Raw genomic sequence first — 18,959 nt, forward strand, 5'->3', positions numbered from 1 at the left:
TCTTCTCGTGTGTGGTCTTGTGTGTGCTTGTAGGTACGAGATCATGAACTTTAAGCAGATGAGTGAGGAAGACTATAGCTACATCCATGTGGGCAGCTGGGATAACAGTGGACTGAAGATGAACGATGAGGAGATTTGGGCCAACAACAGTGCGATCATTCGCTCCGTCTGCAGTGAACCCTGCGAGAAAGCCCAGATTAAGGTGAGATTATTACTGTAAATCTCCTCAAGCATTTTAAATAAGCTTTATTAAATAATGTTATTTATTATTTGAACTTTAATAATACAGGTCTATGAAAAGGCCACAGAAATGGGAAAAGGTTTCTTACTTTATATATTATTTAAATAACCAATAAGTATTATATTTTATTTTGTACCAACTTATAAAATGATCAGGATGTGTTGTCAGATATCAAGGAAACATTCTAAGTTTAAGCACTGAAGTAAACGGCCAGAACTTTTAGAGAAAACAAATGAACTTAAACTGAAAAAGTAATTTTAATATTAAAAAAAAGACAGATATATTAGCATATTGTAAAAAAAAAACAAAAAAAACAGAAAAAATATATATTGTTTAGCAAACAATTAATTGGTAAACATTGATCAGTTTTGCACATAACATACAATGGCAGCAGTGGAATTGGAAGCCATGTGGAGAGATAGAAAGTTATAGATTTAATACACACATATATACATATGTATTACATACATATATACATATTTATTACATACATATATACATATTTATTTCATACATATATACATATTTATTACATACATATATACATATTTATTACATACATATATACATATTTATAGACTAATTCTAATCCTAGCGATTTTTGAAATCGCGAAATAAAATAGCTAATACATCACCAGGTGTGAATTACAGAAGGAAGTTGTTGACTAACCTGATCACTAACATGATTAATTCGTGCAACAATTTCAGATTTTAGATTGATCAGTTTATTTAACTCGTTAGAACAGTAACAGCGCTAATGGAAAAACTCAAAATGCAAAACTAGTGCAAGCATAAACATACAGTACAGTACAGCAGCTGATCAAGTTACAGAGTGTGAATCATTGCTGGCTATTGTAAAAGTTCTTGAACTTCTCTTGCAATTGTTCCTAATCTGGCAACCCGAGTGAGCTTTGAGTCTGGGAGCTTTTGAGTCAGGCAGACAACCTTTTTCCAGTTTTTGGAAATTGGACTGTTGTAGCCATTGTATATGCTTGCTGTTATTTAGTAGGTCCAACTGATGTTTTTATGAATTCATTTGGGTCTATAATATAATTTTTTTTTGTGAACAAATATGTGAAAATTATGATTGGAATCATGAGCTACAGCAACAATCAACACAACACAACTCAGCTAAAACAGGCCAGTTGTTTAGTTACAATGGGCCAGTACGAAAAAGGACATTTCCACAAAAACAAATGTTTCTTTTTCATTTAAAAGAGCAGGTCAAAACAGTGTTTGGAGAGTTGGAAACATTTTGCTTTGTTTGTAAGCTTACTTATCATTGATTTATCACTCTTATTAGTGACAAGAGGAAATTACTATGTTGTCCCACATCTTTTAGCAGCCTCAGATCAATTAAAACTATTTCTGCACGTGTGAATGCCAAACATTCACACAAAGCAATCCACACTGTTCTCATACAGAGATCCCCAATGGTGGAACAAACTACCTTCCACTACCAGATCAGGAGAATCTCTCACTATCTTTAATAAACTCCTGAAGACAGAGCTCTTCAAAGAGCTCTTACTCTCCTAACACCTCTAACTAACTACCTTCTACTACCAGATCAGGAGAATCTCTCACTATCTTTAATAGACTCCTGAAGACAGAGCTCTTCAAAGAGCACTTACTCTCCTAACACCTCTAACTAACTACCTTCTACTACCAGATCAGGAGAATCTCTCACTATCTTTAATAAACTCCTGAAGACAGAGCTCTTCAAAGAGCTCTTACTCTCCTAACACCTCTAACTAACTACCTTCTACTACCAGATCAGGAGAATCTCTCACTATCTTTAATAAACTCCTGAAGACAGAGCTCTTCAAAGAGCTCTTACTCTCCTAACACCTCTAACTAACTACCTTCTACTACCAGATCAGGAGAATCTCTCACTATCTTTAATAAACTCCTGAAGACTGAGCTCTTCAAAGAGCGCTTACTCTCCTAACACCTCTAACACACTAACTACTTCTAACCTCATCTCCTTCTTCCTCTCCTTCACTCCTCTATCCTATTATTTCCTTTCGACCTCCTTTAGGCCCTGTCTAAAAATGTTTTACCTTTAACTTCTATTACTTTTTTACTTGACTATTGTCAAGTCAAGTGCAAGTCGGACAAAAGCGTCTGCCAAATGTAATGTAATGTAATGTAAAAAGTTGTGTTGCAAGAGCGCTTATTGTGATTGGCTGTACAATTTTAAAGAGCTACTTTATGATGCTACAATCTTGTCTGGCCCATTTTAAAAGACTTTTGAAAGACTTTGGAAGCCATTTCTTCAATAGCCCTGTTAGGCTAGCAGGTTAGCAGTTTAGACTTTGCAGTTCAAAGAAAAATCTACAAATCCTGTAATTTGGTCACACACAACATTAACTGTAGTGAAAAATACCAGTTTAATTATAGTGGGTAATGATTGGGTCCCTCTCTCTTCATCCAAGGTGATCCGGAAGGGTGAGGTGAGCTGCTGCTGGACCTGTACTCCTTGTAAAGATAACGAGTATGTTTTTGATGAGTACACCTGCCGAGCCTGTGAGTTAGGATCCTGGCCAACAGATGACCTCACAGGTGAGTCAGCATCTTGCTCCAGACAGCATGATCTACAGGAGGATGCTCCTGTTCCAGTTTAGAACATCCTGAGCCAGAGGTGGGAAGAATAGCCTTTCTGAACTCGAAGAAAAGAGAAAAAAAGCTTTCTGTTATAGTCCAGCCCTCTTTAGTGCAATACAAAAACATTTTTAAAAGCTTCAGTGAAAAAATCAGAAATAAAAATATCAAAAATATCAAAAATAGGTGGATTTGTTCCCTCCCCAAAAAATGGTACAGCAAAAAAAGCGGAAATTGTTTTTAAAATAAACTTTTATTTTGAAAGCGTGCCGAAATCTGCACCCCCACCATGAAAAGCACCTCTTTTGGGAGTGCGTTTCTAATTAAAGTTAGCTAAAGCAATTGTTTTTTTTTCTGGAAGACAGTGCATATGCGCTGCCAAGAGGGGGTGCTTTTCATGGCGGGGGTGCAGATTTAGGCACTACTATGATGTCGAATTCCGCACCCCTGCCAGGAAAAGCACCCTCTCTCGGGAGAGGTTGCAGGGCACGTATCTTTTTTTCTTATTTCTTACGAGTCAGTGTAGCTTAGAACAGTATTGTAGCATTAGGCTGGACGTTGAAACAGATTTGCTACAGTATATTGGGTATTTCCATTTCTAAGCAAAGTTAAAGCCAAGAAGATGTGGGAGAGCGCTCCCGAGAGGGGGTGCTTTTCCTGGCGGGGTGCTGAATTGGGCACAACACTGGCTTCACATGCGAGGTCAGTGATAAGAACAATGAGTCGCAACAATAATAATATACTTAAATTAAAAAGACTTTTGGGTAATGTCTTGTTCTGCTAACTGGGAGGGTTTGGGTTATCTAACGGTTATATTAACTGCTGCCAAAAAGTTACATTCTTTAAAAAAAAGACAACATCGTAAGAAGTGCTCAAAGGGGAAAATTTTAAAAACACAGGACCCATTGCTACGAGTTTTTTTTTTTTGTGTTATGTAATAATAATAATAATAATAATAATAATAATAATAATAATAATAACCAAATCTGTTGTTATATTATTTTAAATATTAGGTGATAACTGATCAGTTTTGTATATGTATATAATTCGGACATTGCACGAATAATGTTTCGTAACAACAGTAAATATATTTGTGGAGTAAAATGTTTAGGTTGTAAAGTTGGTTGGATTTAACTTATAATAAACAGAAGTACAGAAAAAAATTATTTAGTTTTTTTGTGATAAACTGTACTTTTGCAAATGTTGTTCTAAGTCTCTATAGGGTGGGCTTTGATTCATTTTAGCAAATGTGCCCCCCCCCCCCCCCCTTGTCAACAAATTATCAAATACAAAGAAACACACCAACCCCTATAAAATCTAAAGTCTTTCTGTTATATGAATGGATCTCTCTCTGATACGTTCACACACGCCACCTCTTCTTTTGTTTTGCCGTGCTGCCATGTTGTGCCAAGTTCTGACACCCTGCCAGAATCCGACTCTCCTTAAGTGATGTTCTTTTGTTTGTTGTGAAGGAACACTTCATATTAATAGTTATTTATAAACAGAAACAAGAGCAACTGTGTGCATAATCTGCCCATCCTGCTGCCATACTGACACAAAAGAGAACTGGATTTTTTCAGGAAGTCAGAATTCAGCACAACACTGGTGCTGGATGATGACGACAGTAATAAGCACATGTACTGTATACAAAAAAATAAAAAATAGACGCAAGGAATGAAGATGCACATTCATATTCATGTGCCATAACCAGAAATCGGCTAAATGTCCAATTAGGGGTGGGCAATATTATATCGTATACAATATATCGTGACTCAGAAATATTGTGATATTAAAAATCCATATCGTGGTAATAGAGATGTTCTGTCTTAAAAGTAGTCTATTATTTACTATGAAGCTTTAGGTGTATTTATTGTATAATTGTTTTAGTTTGCAGTTTATATGCATGCACTAAATATTCTGCAATATTATTTGCTGCATTATATTATTTTATGCTATATTATTTATTTTGCCACATTATGATTATACTGTTATACTATTATACTATATTCCTGAAATTAATTAATTATTTTAGTTTTCCTATATCGCCAAGTATATCGTTATCGCAAAAATACCCTGAAATATCGTGATATTATTTTAGAGCCATATCGCCCACCCCTATGTCCAATGTAGGATCACATAATTTGGAAATGTTTTTTTTTTTATCTAATTTGAAGTCAGATCTGTGTTACATTAAACTGATTTAAGTCATTTTATCCTGGGAATGTGAATGTAGCCTAGCTGTGTATTATTCAGAGTAGGCTGGAAAATTTTGATCTCAAGCTATAATCAAATATTATAGTAAATGTATCAAAAGAGCTTTTTAGTCTAAGACTAAATCGAGACTAAAAAGGTTTTCCACCAGTGATGAAACTTTAGCACATTTAGTCATTTACTTTAAAACAAGGTTAAACAGACCTTTAATTTATACAGTCCAACCAAACTATAGATAAAACAACACATCATAATGCATATTAATAGATCTATGGGGATATCTAACATCAAACAGATTTACTGGAATAGAATAAACTGCAAGCTACACTACAAGCAATATACAGTACCAGTCAAAAATTCAAAAAACATTTTACATTAAGTGTTTTTTATTATTTTAAATTATTTAGTTAACAAACAAATTGTTAAACATGGACATGTTGTTCTGGAAGCGAGGTGTGTTTAGGTAAACTTCTAGCATATTGCTATCTTGGCAGCGGAAAACACGGGTGGGCCTCTGACTAAATACAAAATAAAAATAAATATATATAAATAAACACAATAGTTGTGCTTAGCTAAGGGTTCTTAATATCTTAAAGTGCTTGAGAGCATCAGTTGTAAAGTAGTGAAGAGGTAGAGTTACAGGTATACAGTGAACAGACATATTTAATTAATGTTTTAATCCATATTATGATAAGAACTACGTAACTAGGTAAATAAAAAATACTTTAATAAATTAAGGTCAATACAGTGGAAATAATTAAGAACTTTGAAAGGATCCTCAAGTGCAGTCACAAAGACCATGAAAAACGTTATGATGAAACTGGCTCTCATCAGGATCACACCAGGAAAGCACCTAAATGCTTCACATTTTACATTTATTTAATATTTTTGAGTTACTACATGATTCCTAATGTGCTCCTTCATAGTCTGGATGACTTAATTAACTATAATCCTATATAATTAACTTTATCCTTTATTGATTAATTTGCAATATAGGAAAAAACAACAAAAAGTTAAATGAGAAGGTGTGTCCAGACTTTTGACTGATACTTTCTACATAGTTAAAGCAGGATCAATTATTTCTGCACTGACTGATAGTTTACATAATTCTTAAATGTATTAAAATTGACATTGTCTAGTAAATTGCTTCCACTGACAAAAGCATTGTATCTCCATTTCTGCTCTGTTTAAGCATGTTGATCTAAAGAACTCTGTTCATTGTATTGTGGCAAAATAAATAAATGCATTAATAAATAATGGACTAATAGAAATTGAGTTTTGCTCCCTTCTCCTGTAAAATATTACATTATACATTATATATTATATGGTATTTATAAAATACAGTGAATACTGTATACAAATTAATGGTGTTCAGAATTTACATGATTAAAATTCATGATTAAAATTCAAACACTTTTATTTTACCATAATTCTTGTCAAAACAATTAAACCACAAGAAAACAATAGTTTTGATGTTACATATTTTATTCATGCGCAACCAACTGACACATTTAAACATGTTTTTTTTTTCATGTTTGTTTTCTGGTTCAGTAGAATCTGTGCATGGACCACCTACGTCGCATTGCTTGCATCTGGCTGAGGGTAGCATGAAATATGATATCACTTTCACAAAAAATTACATAACAATGCGCTTTCCTGAGCTTATTATGAGCATCATCTGTACTTAAAGAACAATGGATAACGAATCATTGTTCCGTTTAAAAGAGGTTTAGATACGACTGCAAAGTGGTGCAGCTGTCTACAGCTCTGGCCTGTTGTCAGGAGATTTTCAGCTTGAATACCGACAATGGCGCCAGTCCAGGAGAGCATTATTGGACCTGGTACGCTGTTTGCAAACACCATTGTATGTGTTTTTTCCTGTTTGGCTGGTGTGCTGTATCTGTTGCAGCTTATCAAACAAAAATAATTTTACTATGTATTATGTATAATACATTATGACAATGTGCTCAGGTATTATATAATACTTTTGCAATATTGCCCAATCTTCCTCGAGACATTAAAAAAAGGAGTGAACTGTATACTGTATACTGTATATATTAGACAGCAATCAAACAGTCAGCTTTTGAAGTTGGGCAAGTGTAAGAATCTGAGCCACTTTGATTGAGTTGTGTTGGCAGGTCACTTGGTCAGAATGGCAGTTTTCCAAAATGGCAGGTCTGGATATGCATTGCTGCAAACATCTTGGTACCAGATACCGGAAACCACCTTCATATGTATTGAGGAGTTCATCCTTGAGCTTTGCAGGTGTTTTTTTTTTTGTAATGACACAGAACAGCATTGTCAAAGACTTAAAAAAAAAATTAGTGCAACTGACCAAGCTTGTTGCCTTTCATACCGTAATAGAGAGATTCTGGGGCACTAGGATAAACACTCTTACGCTGAGATGTTTGATACAGATGGCCCCGAACACAAGCCTCCAGAATCTGGGTCAGGGAAATTCACATCAGACCCACTTCTCCTTCAAAGCTGTATTTTTGAGACCACACCAGCTAAATGCCAGAAACAGAGATCTGAACTTGGCAGTGGCCCTTGTCGGAAGGTTCCAGGACGGCTGTCGTAGCTAAGCTCTAAAGCACCAGTCTCTCGGCGTGCAGCGGCTCATGGGTAACTGGAGTAATTCTCCTGCCCGCAGAGTGACTTAACTGCGCTGTCCCAAAGGTCGTATCCATCACACCTGCTGTGCGCTCTGCTGTAACATCTGAATCCGGTGCAGTTTCATCCTGGTATCAAGTGGAATACATTCTGATTAACTTCAGCTCAGCTTAGCTTGATCAGTGCTCAAGTGCCCATCTGATTCTGCTCTAAATAGAATTGTGGTTGGTGTGGCGCAGTGGATAACACCACTATTTGCTAGTGAGCTACCACCACGTTATGTGTGAGACTGGGGTTCAATTCCCAGTCTGAGTGACAATGCTGCGCTACACCAGGGACAGTAAAAAAGATGGACGCCGTGTCTCCGTTCCCATTCATTCAATGAAAATGGAGCCAAAATCTTCCTCCATGTTGGCGATCCTGATACCCGAGTCTGCGCAGTAGAGACCAGAGGAGGGAGAAAGACTGTGGAGAGACAGCCTACTCATTTAAATAACCACGCCCCTGAGGGCTGCCTCCACAGAGCTCTCACAGTCATTGGTCCCACCCCGGCTAGGTGTAACCCAGCCCTTTTACAATAACCACACCTTTTACAATAACCACACCTCAATAGAGCTGAATAACGTTTTAAAAAACGAATTCTGTGGGGATATAAAAATTGGACAATATAAGCAGAGGTTACACTAGCTGCTGCATTTAAATAATGGAGGTAGAATTACAGTATATTGAAAAAACAAACGTGATTGAAAGTTGTTCTGTTTTGCCATTGAAACCTATGGGGATGGGTGGGGTTACACAGCTTTCTGCAGCCGAACAGCAGGGGGCGCCCGACCTGTGGTGGCTTCACTTTTGAGAGATGATGCTCTGTCCAGCTATACACTAATAACCAATAAGAGTCCCTGAGCAAGACTCTTAACATTACTGTAATAGTAATAACCTAAGATAACCTAACCAAAATAAATCACTCTGAATAAGAGCGTCAGCTAAAGGCCATCAATATAAATAAGTCATGCCACAAGTCATGGGATAGACAATTTTGCAAGTATGTAAATTGATCATTAAGTGTGACCTCATTGGGGCCTTGGGAATGTCCAGATCTTTATCATTTTTGAGATGTTATCTTGTTAGTGAAGTTGAAAACTGGACAGCTTGTTCATGGCAAGTTCCTGATAGAGGGTGGTAGATGGATTGCAAATTTCAGAAGTTTAATGTTTATCAATCTACAGCAGTAATACTATGAATTACCACCCAAACTCAACAGCGAGGTAATGAATGGTAATGATCATGACCGGTGGCATCTGGCTAGAATTGTCCATGTGAACAGACAAGATGGCAAAAATCACATCTACATTAAATACAGGAGAGCAATCACATCCCAGGGACATAGTAAAAGTCATGTAACATACTAGATACTAGTTACTGCTCCAAGATGTGTGACATGTCAGTGTGTAATTACAAATCTTCTATTTATGTAAAATGGTGATTCAAATTCCTTTCATGAGAGATGATATTGTGAAGAAAACCACTGAGATGGATTACAGTGTTGGACGCAAAAAAAACAACATATTATTTTCTACTTAAAGCCACCAGAATAAAACTCCTTTAGGGACCCTGTCTTTGACCCTGTGCAAGGCTTTTCACAATGCTCATTGCTATCTTTCAACCCTCCCAAAGAGTATATTTTCATACCTTCTGCCCTTCATCATTTAAATAGCAGAGGTGCTTGTGATGATCTAGAAGTGAGGTGTGTTCAGGTAAATTTTTAGCATATTGCTATCTTGGCAGCGGAAAACACAGGTCCACTGTGTGGGCCACTGACTGAAAACAACCTAGACAGACATCATCAGTCAGACGTCCATTGCTATCTTGGCAGTGAATTGTCAACACAGATGTGTCCCCAACATGCATACAGTCCATACATCAACAATAAACAGAGTGAGAAGTGTTAAACACGTCTGGGTAGCTGTGCCCCTGAAATAGCAATCTGCTAAAGTTAGAGTGCAACTGGCTCTTAAAGGGAAATTGCAAGAGATACACTGATTTGTTCATGAAAATTTTCACACAAAACATAGTAAACATGATTAATTAAGAGAATAATTACATGCCTTTTCTTGCTTTTCGAGCCTTGCTAGACAAGCTTTTCCCGTCATTACAATAGCAAAGACACACTGACATGCCGTAAATCAACCTGCATTGTGTGCAATGCTTCATGGCTTGCCTAGAAATTGTTAAATTAGGGTCGTAGATCCATAGGCGTAGGAACCGGGGGGGATGGGTGGGACATGTCCCACCCAATATTAGAAACAGGTGGATTTGTCCCCCCCAAAAATGATATCAGTTCGCTCAGGTCAGCTGTACTATTAATGAGGAGACAGACCGGACCAATCACGGAGCCGGTTCAGGTATTAAGTCACGCCTCTCAGTAGAAACAGCCAATCAGCTTGCTGGTTTTGCGGCGCGCGGAGCAGAGGCAGTTTGCTGTTGGGGAAGCCCCGCCCCCTCGCTGTGAGATTTAGCAGCGGGATCGGGACGCAGCAGCTTCAGCTGATTTTAAAACAGATATGGATATACGAAGATTTTTCTAAGAGAAAGGTAACGATAGGCTAACCACTTCAACTGTGATGATATGTTTCTGATAGCTGGTTAAAAATACACGTCTCTGAATCAGCACACAGTTTAAACCCACTGTGATTAATAAACTGCAGCTGTTATTGTGTAAGCTTATCTTTGGAATTAGCTAGATTGGGAGTCAGGGTTAAAGGAAAAAAATAAAATATATATGTAATGTTTCCCTCTACCTGATCAACTAATCACTTTAATTTTCAAACTGTTTATTCATTTAGGATTACAGGACTTACTGTGAGCTATAATGAACGAACATTGATTTAACTAACTAGTTATCTAGAAGCTGGATGTAGATGATCGCCAGAATTTCGTACAGTACTTTAAGTTGGTAGTTTAAAGCAGTTACTTAACCCCGATCACTGCCCTAAACTAGTGTTTTCCACCTGATCAGCTAATAAACAGTCATTTACTGAGTTTACCTGTTAAAATCCTTTAGCCCCCTATGGAGCCTAAATTAATCATGTATATCCACCAGAGGAAGCTCTAGAATATGCAGAACAGTTTTAATATGCAGTAGAATATATAAGAACTGGGTTGAGAAACACTGCTGTAACGTGACTTCTGTTCATTTGTAGTTCACAGTAAGACCACATATCCTGACGTTTATAAAAGTCTCTATGAAACGTAAAGTTACATTCTTTTACATAAAAGGACACCATCTTAAGAAGAGCTCTCAGTAGAAAAAAATAAAAGTGCTGGAGAAAATGTAAATATACAACAGAATTGACATGCCAATACATAATAATAATAATAATAATAACAATAATAATCTGTTATATTATTTTAAATATTAGGTGATAACTCAGACATTGCTTGCATAATTTTTCTAACAACAGTAGCTGTAATGTGGAGTAACATGTTTAGGTTGTAAAATCACCTTATAATAATAATTTACTTTTAATTAAAAGTAATTTCCACAAATGTTCTAGGAAACTATTGGGTGGGCTTGGGTTCATATTGGCAAATGTGTCCCCCCCAATATCAAGCCCGCTCCTACGCCCTTGCGTAGATCTTACGCATACCCCTTACGCATGTTGAGTTAAACATGTGTTACACATTTCTTCTGTATGTGTAGCTCAATAAATATTTAGATCTTTGCCTAATGTTTTAATCATTTATTGTTACTAGTAACCTTCAAAATTTACAAAAAGGGTTTTTAGAGAAGCATCCACAATTTTTTAGGGAATCAGAAGTGGATTTCTCATGGCCTCCTTATTTTAAGTGCTGAGCTCTGGAATAAAGAGAAAATTGTTCATGATAAACAAACAGATATGAGACATCAGACTCACTCTCTGCATTCTCTCCACAGCTTTGTAGGGAGGAGGAAATTGTTCTGGCTGAGCTCAGGAAGGCATGCCCCAGGCTTAAGCAGTGTTATCAGCTTATCACAAACAAATCCATATTCCATAACTATAGCTGTGTGGTTTATGGCAGTTTTGGGAGTACTTTGGGAGTCTCAGCAGATTATGCCAGGCTTTCAGATACCTCAAGTAACTGGGTACTGGTGCAGAGCCAAGAAGGTTCCTAGACCAAACATTTTTAAAAGAGAATAGGGGAACAATGGATCTGTTAAGCAGTGATAATATGTGGAATATGTTGTTTATAACTGTTTATAACTGATATTGGCGCTTTAGAGGACCAATGAGTATTTTGTTTTCTACAATCTTATAAAATGACCGGGATAAGTTGTCAGATATAAGAGTGACATTCTTAAGCACTTGCATCTCTTGACTGCAGAGCATTAGAATTTCTAAAAAGTGGAATTTTTAATACAATGTAGAAAAAAATCTAATGAGAACACTGAATAAATATGAATATGATTAATATTCAGAATATTTGAACATCATATACATCTCTGGAAAAAAAAAATAAGAGACCACTTAAAAATGATTGGTTTCTTTGATTTTACATTACATTACATTACATTACATTTGGCAGACGCTTTTGTCCAAAGCGACTTACAATATTGAAGTGCAAATAATAGAAGAGGTTAAGTACAAAAATAATAGAAGTTAAAAATAAAGCATCTATAGATAGGGCCTTAAGGAGGTCAGAGGGAAATAATGGGATAGAGGAGTAGAGAAGAGGAAGAAGGAGATGAGGTTAGAATTAGTTAGTTTGTTAGAGGTGTTAGGAGAGTAAGTGCTCTTTGAAGAGCTCTGTCTTCAGGAGTTTATTAAAGATAGCGAGAGATTCTCCTGATCTGGTGGTAGAAGGTAGTTAGTTAGAGGTGTTAGGAGAGTAAGAGCTCTTTGAAGAGCTCTGTCTTCAGGAGTTTATTAAAGATAGTGAGAGATTCTCCTGATCTGGTGGTAGAAGGTAGTTAGTTAGAGGTGTTAGGAGAGTAAGAGCTCTTTGAAGAGCTCTGTCTTCAGGAGTTTATTAAAGATAGTGAGAGATTCTCCTGATCTGGTAGTGGAAGGTAGTTTGTTCCACCATTGGGGAACTCTGTATGAGAACAGTCTGGATTGCTTTGTGTGAATGTTTGTTTGGCAAAGTGAGGCGACGTTCATTGGAGGAGCGCAGCGGCCGGGAGGTAGCGTAAGCCTTCAGGAGCGAGTGCAGGTAGGAAGGAGCCTGTACTGTCATCACCTTGTTGGCGATTGTAAGCGCTTTGAATTTGATGCGAGCAGCAACCGGTAGCCAGTGGAGCTCAATGAGCAGCGGGGTGACATGTGCCCGTTTTGGTTGGTTGAAGACCAGACGTGCTGCTGCGTTCTGGATCATCTGGAGTGGTTTTACTACACAGGCCGGGAGGCCAGTTAGTACGGCATTGCAGTAGTCGAGGCGTGAGATTACCACAGCTTGTACCAGGAGTTGGGTGGCCTGTTTTACCAATTTAAAAACTCTGGAATATAATCAATATGAAGATGGATGATCACAAGCCATCAAACCACCAAACTGAACTGCTTGAATTTTTGCACCAGGAGTAAAGCAGCATAAAGTTATTCAAAAGCAGTGTGTAAGACTGGTGGAGGAGAACATGATGCCAAGATGCATGAAAACTGTGATTAAAAACAGTGCTATTCCACCAAGTATTGATTTCTGAACTCTTAAAACTTTATGAACTATGAAATATGAGCTTGTTTTCCTTTGAATACTTTGAGGTCTGAAAGCTCTGCATCTTTCTTGTTATTTCAGCCATTTCTCATTTTCTGCAAATAAATGCTCTAAATGACAATGTTTTTTATTTGGAATTTTTGTCTGTAGTTTATAGAATAAAACAACAATGTTCATTTTACTCAAAAATAAACTTATAAATAGCAAAATCAGAGAAACTGATTCAGAAACAGAATGGTCTCTTATTGCTTTTAAATAAAAGAAGTATAAGGCACAAAAGAAGGTTGGGGAAATTTCTGAACTAGTTTTATATAAACTTATCCTTTATGTTGCAACATACTGTTGCTAAAATTATAGCTTTAGTTTTTTTGTATAATACGTATTTCCCCACTTCCTGCCACGTACATTTCCTTTATCTGCTGGGCTGTTGTTCTATTCCAGCAGCGTCAGGGCATCACAATATTTGATTCTCACTAGGTGGTCCCAGCATTTCTGCTGAGCTTTCCTCTCCTTGGCCTGCAAAAAACAATCTAGGCACTCTGCCAACCGACTATAACCTCGGCTTCCTTAGCACCCATCAAAGCAAAGCCACAATGGAATCAGTGCCATCCCTTTTTATTTGCTCTCTGCTGATGCAAATCACCCATGCTAAATATATCATCGCTGGTTTATGGCAGGGTCTGCTGCATAATGGATGGGGCTTGGTATTTTTTCCGTTAAAGGGTAATATTAAATTTAGGCATGAATTGTAAATGAAACCATATAATTCCAATGAAGCTGATTAAACTTTGCTGTTCCTCAGGGTGTGAGCCCATCCCAGTGCAGTACCTACTGTGGGGAGACCCTGAGCCCATCGCCGCTGTGGTCTTTGCTTGCCTCGGCCTCTTGGCTACCATCTTCGTGATGCTCATCTTCGTGAGGTTCCACGATACGCCTGTAGTGAAGTCCTCCAGCAGGGAACTTTGCTTCATCATCTTGGCTGGCATCTGTTTGGGCTACCTCTGCACCTTCTGCCTCATCGCAAAGCCCCATGTGGTTTACTGCTACCTACAGAGACTGGGCATTGGCCTCTCCCCTGCCATGAGCTACTCGGCTCTGGTCACCAAGACCAACCGCATTGCCCGGATCCTGGCTGGCAGCAAGAAGAAGATCTGCACCAAGAAGCCTCGTTTCATGAGTGCCTGTGCCCAACTGGTGATAGCTTTCATCCTCATCTTTCTCCAGCTGGCCATTATCGTGGCCCTGTTCATCATGGAGCCGCCTCAGGTGATCTACGACTACCCGTCCATCCGCGAGGTCCACCTCATCTGCAACACCACCACACTGGGGGTGGTGGCACCATTGGGCTACAACGGGCTGCTCATCCTCAGCTGCACCTTCTACGCCTTCAAAACGCGAAATGTACCTGCCAACTTCAACGAGGCCAAGTACATCGCCTTCACCATGTACACCACCTGCATCATCTGGCTGGCCTTCGTACCCATCTACTTTGGCTCCAACTACAAGATTATCACCATGTGCTTCTCGGTCAGCCTCAGCGCCACCACAGCCCTGTGCTGCATGTTCGCCCCGAAGGTCTACATCATGCTGGCCAAGCCGGAGCGCAACGTGCGGAGCGCGTTCACCACCTCCACCGTGGTGAGGATGCACGTGGGCGACGGAAAGTCTGCATCAGCTGCCAGTCGCTCCAGCAGCTTGGCCAACCTATGGAGACGCCGTGGCTCTGGGACAGACAACGTCAGGTCAGTACTTACATTAAAGTATTTTGCCTTAATGTACATATTAAATGGCCTGTGTTTCCTTTAAAAACATAGTGCAGTTTAGTCAGATTCTGTGGCAGAAAATGCCTATACAAATACTTTTTCATTCATAGCACATCATCCAATTAAACAGCACCAGTTACACTTTTTGTTTTGGATTGTACAGTTGGGTCCGTGTTCTTTAAGCCTTTGTGATATCTGGTGAAATTGGTAATATGCCGGTATAATTTTTATGATTTTATCAGGACATAATAAATATATTGTTGTATCGCCCACATCTAAAACAAACAGATCTGCTATGTAAATAGGGCTAGGCAATATTCAAAATTATTAAAAAAAAATAAAAAAATTAATGTCAAATATAATAAATTACTAAATCATAATATTGCACCTGCCACACAGGTTACCATCAGAGTGCAATTTAATAAAAAAAATGGAACAAGTTAGAGGTGGCGGCTTTTGATACTGATAGACAAATACACACAAACAAAATAGACAGCAAGTCAGTTCAAAATGTGAAACTCATACATAACATAGATGTATTACACACAGAGTGATATATTATAAGAGTTTATATACGAAACCTACATGAGAATCCCAAATACGTTCACTGAGACATGAAAGATCAACATTTGAGCAAAAGAATTTTCTTATGGGACATTAAACAGACGAAAACACAGAACACAGACTATTTACAGGTATTAAAATAAGAGGGGAGAAAAATGCAGTAGAATAGATAAAGAAGCTCAGGAGATCAGTGTTGGATTGTAAGAAAAAAGTAGTGCAGGCAGACTTGAGGAGATAAATATTATACATTATAAAAGAAGCATTACCATATTTTTGGCACTATAAGACGCACTTAAAATCCTTTAGTTTTCCAAAAATCGTCAGTGCACCTTTTAATCCAGTGCACCTTATGTATAAATTTTACCATTTGGATTCTAAGGAGCAGTAAAGCCACTCATTATAAAACAGTTTCAGTGAAGTTTCTCTATGCTGGAGCAGTATTAGCATTAGCTGCTAAACACAGAGCTAGCTCTTTCAATGTTCTGCTGCTAACGGTGGCTAGTGTTGCTGCTAACTGCACTGTTGAAAATATTGGAAATCTGCCTTTTACTCACACAAATAAAAAAAAAAAATCAGGAGAGAAATCTGTATAGATTAACATCCACTGATTTTTTAATTACAGTTTTGTTTATGCCCCCAGCTGTGAGACCTGCTGAATTAGAGGGGAAACATGAAGACACCACTGTTCCTTACTATTGTTGCTTAAAATGAGCCTTATAATCCATTGCATCTTATGTATGAACATAACGTATATACAGTGTGTTATAGGATAAAGTGAACATTGTAACATTACAATAAGAGATCGTAACATTGCAATATTGCAACATTATGAGCAAAGAACCTAATAATACTAATTCAAAGTCATAATTCTAAGTCAAAATAAGAACTCCAACCCATCTCCAATACTACTCCCAAAACTGTAAAATTGTGATTTCCTGACTTATAAAGACGACATATGGCAAAATTATTTCTCTAGTTAGCGCTTTAACTATTATTCTCACTTTTATCCACTTCTTTCTTACAAAAAAAGTATAACTTCCGTGTTCCTCATCTCCTGTGGGAAGCATCAACCCACATGCATGACCCCTCTGATTTGCTCCAGGAAGGAATCCCACTTAGGAAGGATAATTGGTTCAGCTCTGTGGGTTTGTTCCTTCTCCAAAGGGCCATCTGACACTTTTTTCGCTGTGCTCTAGAGCATACTCAGTTGGGGAATTGGTCTAAATTCACTTCTCATCCTCAAAAGCAAACCTTTTGCTGGCAAGACTGAGGGATAAACAGATTTTTAGTGATATTTATTTATTTATGTATTTATTTATTTAAGAGCTCAGCTCAGTGGGTGACTAGCGGAGGAACTAAACACTCGGTATCAAGAGGAACAATTAGCATTTCTGACATCAGCGGCAGCTTGCCGTTCTCAAGCACTAAAGAAGTGACACATTTTTTTCTTATTGCATTTGTAATTTGTTGTTGTCTCTCAACTGTAAGATTAAAGAAGGATCACTGCTGTTGACGCAGGCCGTGTCAGCCTTATGCATATCTTAAATATTAGGTATGACTACCAGAGAGACCAAAGGATACTTTCAATGATAATGAAAAAAAAAATGAACTATTTTGGGAAGGATGAGTGAAACACGCTCATTCCAACACAACCAGAACCAAAATCCCAAATCCCATAAAATAGCCCCATTTTGTTCCATAAAGAACCATGTTTCTAACGTCAATATATAAGTGTGAAGAACCTTCAATTAACGCAAATGTTTTTAAACCAGATTAAAGGTTCTTCACTTAAAATACATGAATTAAAAGTAAGTCTTGGATTACCTCAATTAATCATTCAAAAAACAATTTGTAGCATCTTTATTTTAACCAGTGTACACCAGCATTACCTCTAAGATTTTACCACAAGACGAAGATATGTGATATAAGCCTCAAGATCAAAAAGGTCAGATCACAGTGTGCTAAAATATAGATTTAAGCCAATTCTCGTTTATCATTTGTACCCTTACCCCTTTTTTGTCCTTGTGTGTCCTTTTGTGTCACCCTTCCCTAAGGAAGCAATATATCATCAAAATAAATAAATAAAAAGAATGCTGGTTTCAAAGAACAGTGTTAACTGCAAAACATCACTGCATCATGTTAATGTCAGTTCAATGTTCCTGGAGTCTGCTAGAATAGTTAAATAAGATGTCTCATTCTCAGTAAACGTATATCTCACTCATGTTAGCACATAGCAAAGTCAGCATTAGCATTTTCCACTCTGAGTTTAATTTTCCACCTTAAATTCCACCCTAAATGTGACCACTCCAAAACACTCTGTACTTTTAGTTAAGCTAGCATTAACATGAATGTTCTATTTATTTCTCTCACCTAATGTTACTAAAGCCTGCTAGAGTAGTTAAACATTAAGTGTGTATTTTTTTTACCAAATTTGTATCTTACACGTTTAGTGCATTTTCCATTCCACCTTAAATGTAGTGTGAAACAAAATACATTTAATAATACATTTAAAGCTTTTTTTTTAAGTCTTTTCTGACTCTGATACTGTCTGGGAGTGTTTGAGAATCCCAGCCAAGTGTACACTGCTCCTCTCCTCCACACAGCACTGTTATCTTTTTGTGTTGTGTGTTAGTACTGTTCACTGCGTTTTTCACACTGGATTATAAGGCACATTTTTAGAGACACTATAAGGAACTTCTAATTCAGCAGTTCTTGACGCTGGGTGGTGGTGGGGGGTTAGCTAACTAAGTTAAGTAAAGCTAAGCTAAGTAAACAAACTGGGTACCACTTTAAAGTAAGAGTACCTTTATAAAGGGTTTACAATTAGTTTACTAATGGTTACTAATTAGGTTGTAAATGCCTTAAAAATCGTTAATAATCAGTTATAACACATAATTAGAAAGGGCATCAATGACCTGTTGTTTGGCAAATAGTGAACCCACAGCAATCTATATTGTTGTGCTTTCTAATTATGTGTTATAACTGATTATTAATTATTTTAAAGGCATTTATAACCTAATTAGTAACCATTAAAAAACTAATTGTAAACCATTTATAAACCCTTTATAAAGGTAGTCTTGTTTTAAAGTGGCACCCAAAACTGTATAAAAAAAAAAAGACTTTCTTTAAAGTCAAACAAGCGCTGGATGTAAATCTACACAGATTTCTCTTCTGAGCTTAGATTCCGAATTTCTACAGCATTAAGGCTGGAGCATTAGCATTAGCGGCTAACCGCTAGCGGGAAAATTAGAAGATTTTAAGTGCGCCTTATAGTGCGAAAA

General features: G+C 37.4%; 1 protein-coding gene across 1 annotated transcript in view; it reads left to right on the forward strand.

Annotated features, from left to right (window-relative positions):
- Nucleotides 1-18,959, forward strand: part of grm5a (glutamate receptor, metabotropic 5a) — a 74,585-nt gene that overhangs the window by 49,797 nt on the left and 5,829 nt on the right. Inside the window, exons 6-8 of the mRNA XM_007247261.4 lie at nucleotides 34-202; nucleotides 2,677-2,803; nucleotides 14,154-15,093. Coding sequence (XP_007247323.3) covers nucleotides 34-202; nucleotides 2,677-2,803; nucleotides 14,154-15,093 — 1,236 coding nt within the window. The remainder of the gene's footprint in view (nucleotides 1-33; nucleotides 203-2,676; nucleotides 2,804-14,153; nucleotides 15,094-18,959) is intronic.

Source organism: Astyanax mexicanus, chromosome 20, assembly GCF_023375975.1.
Source record: "Astyanax mexicanus isolate ESR-SI-001 chromosome 20, AstMex3_surface, whole genome shotgun sequence".
NCBI lineage: Eukaryota > Metazoa > Chordata > Actinopteri > Characiformes > Acestrorhamphidae > Astyanax > Astyanax mexicanus.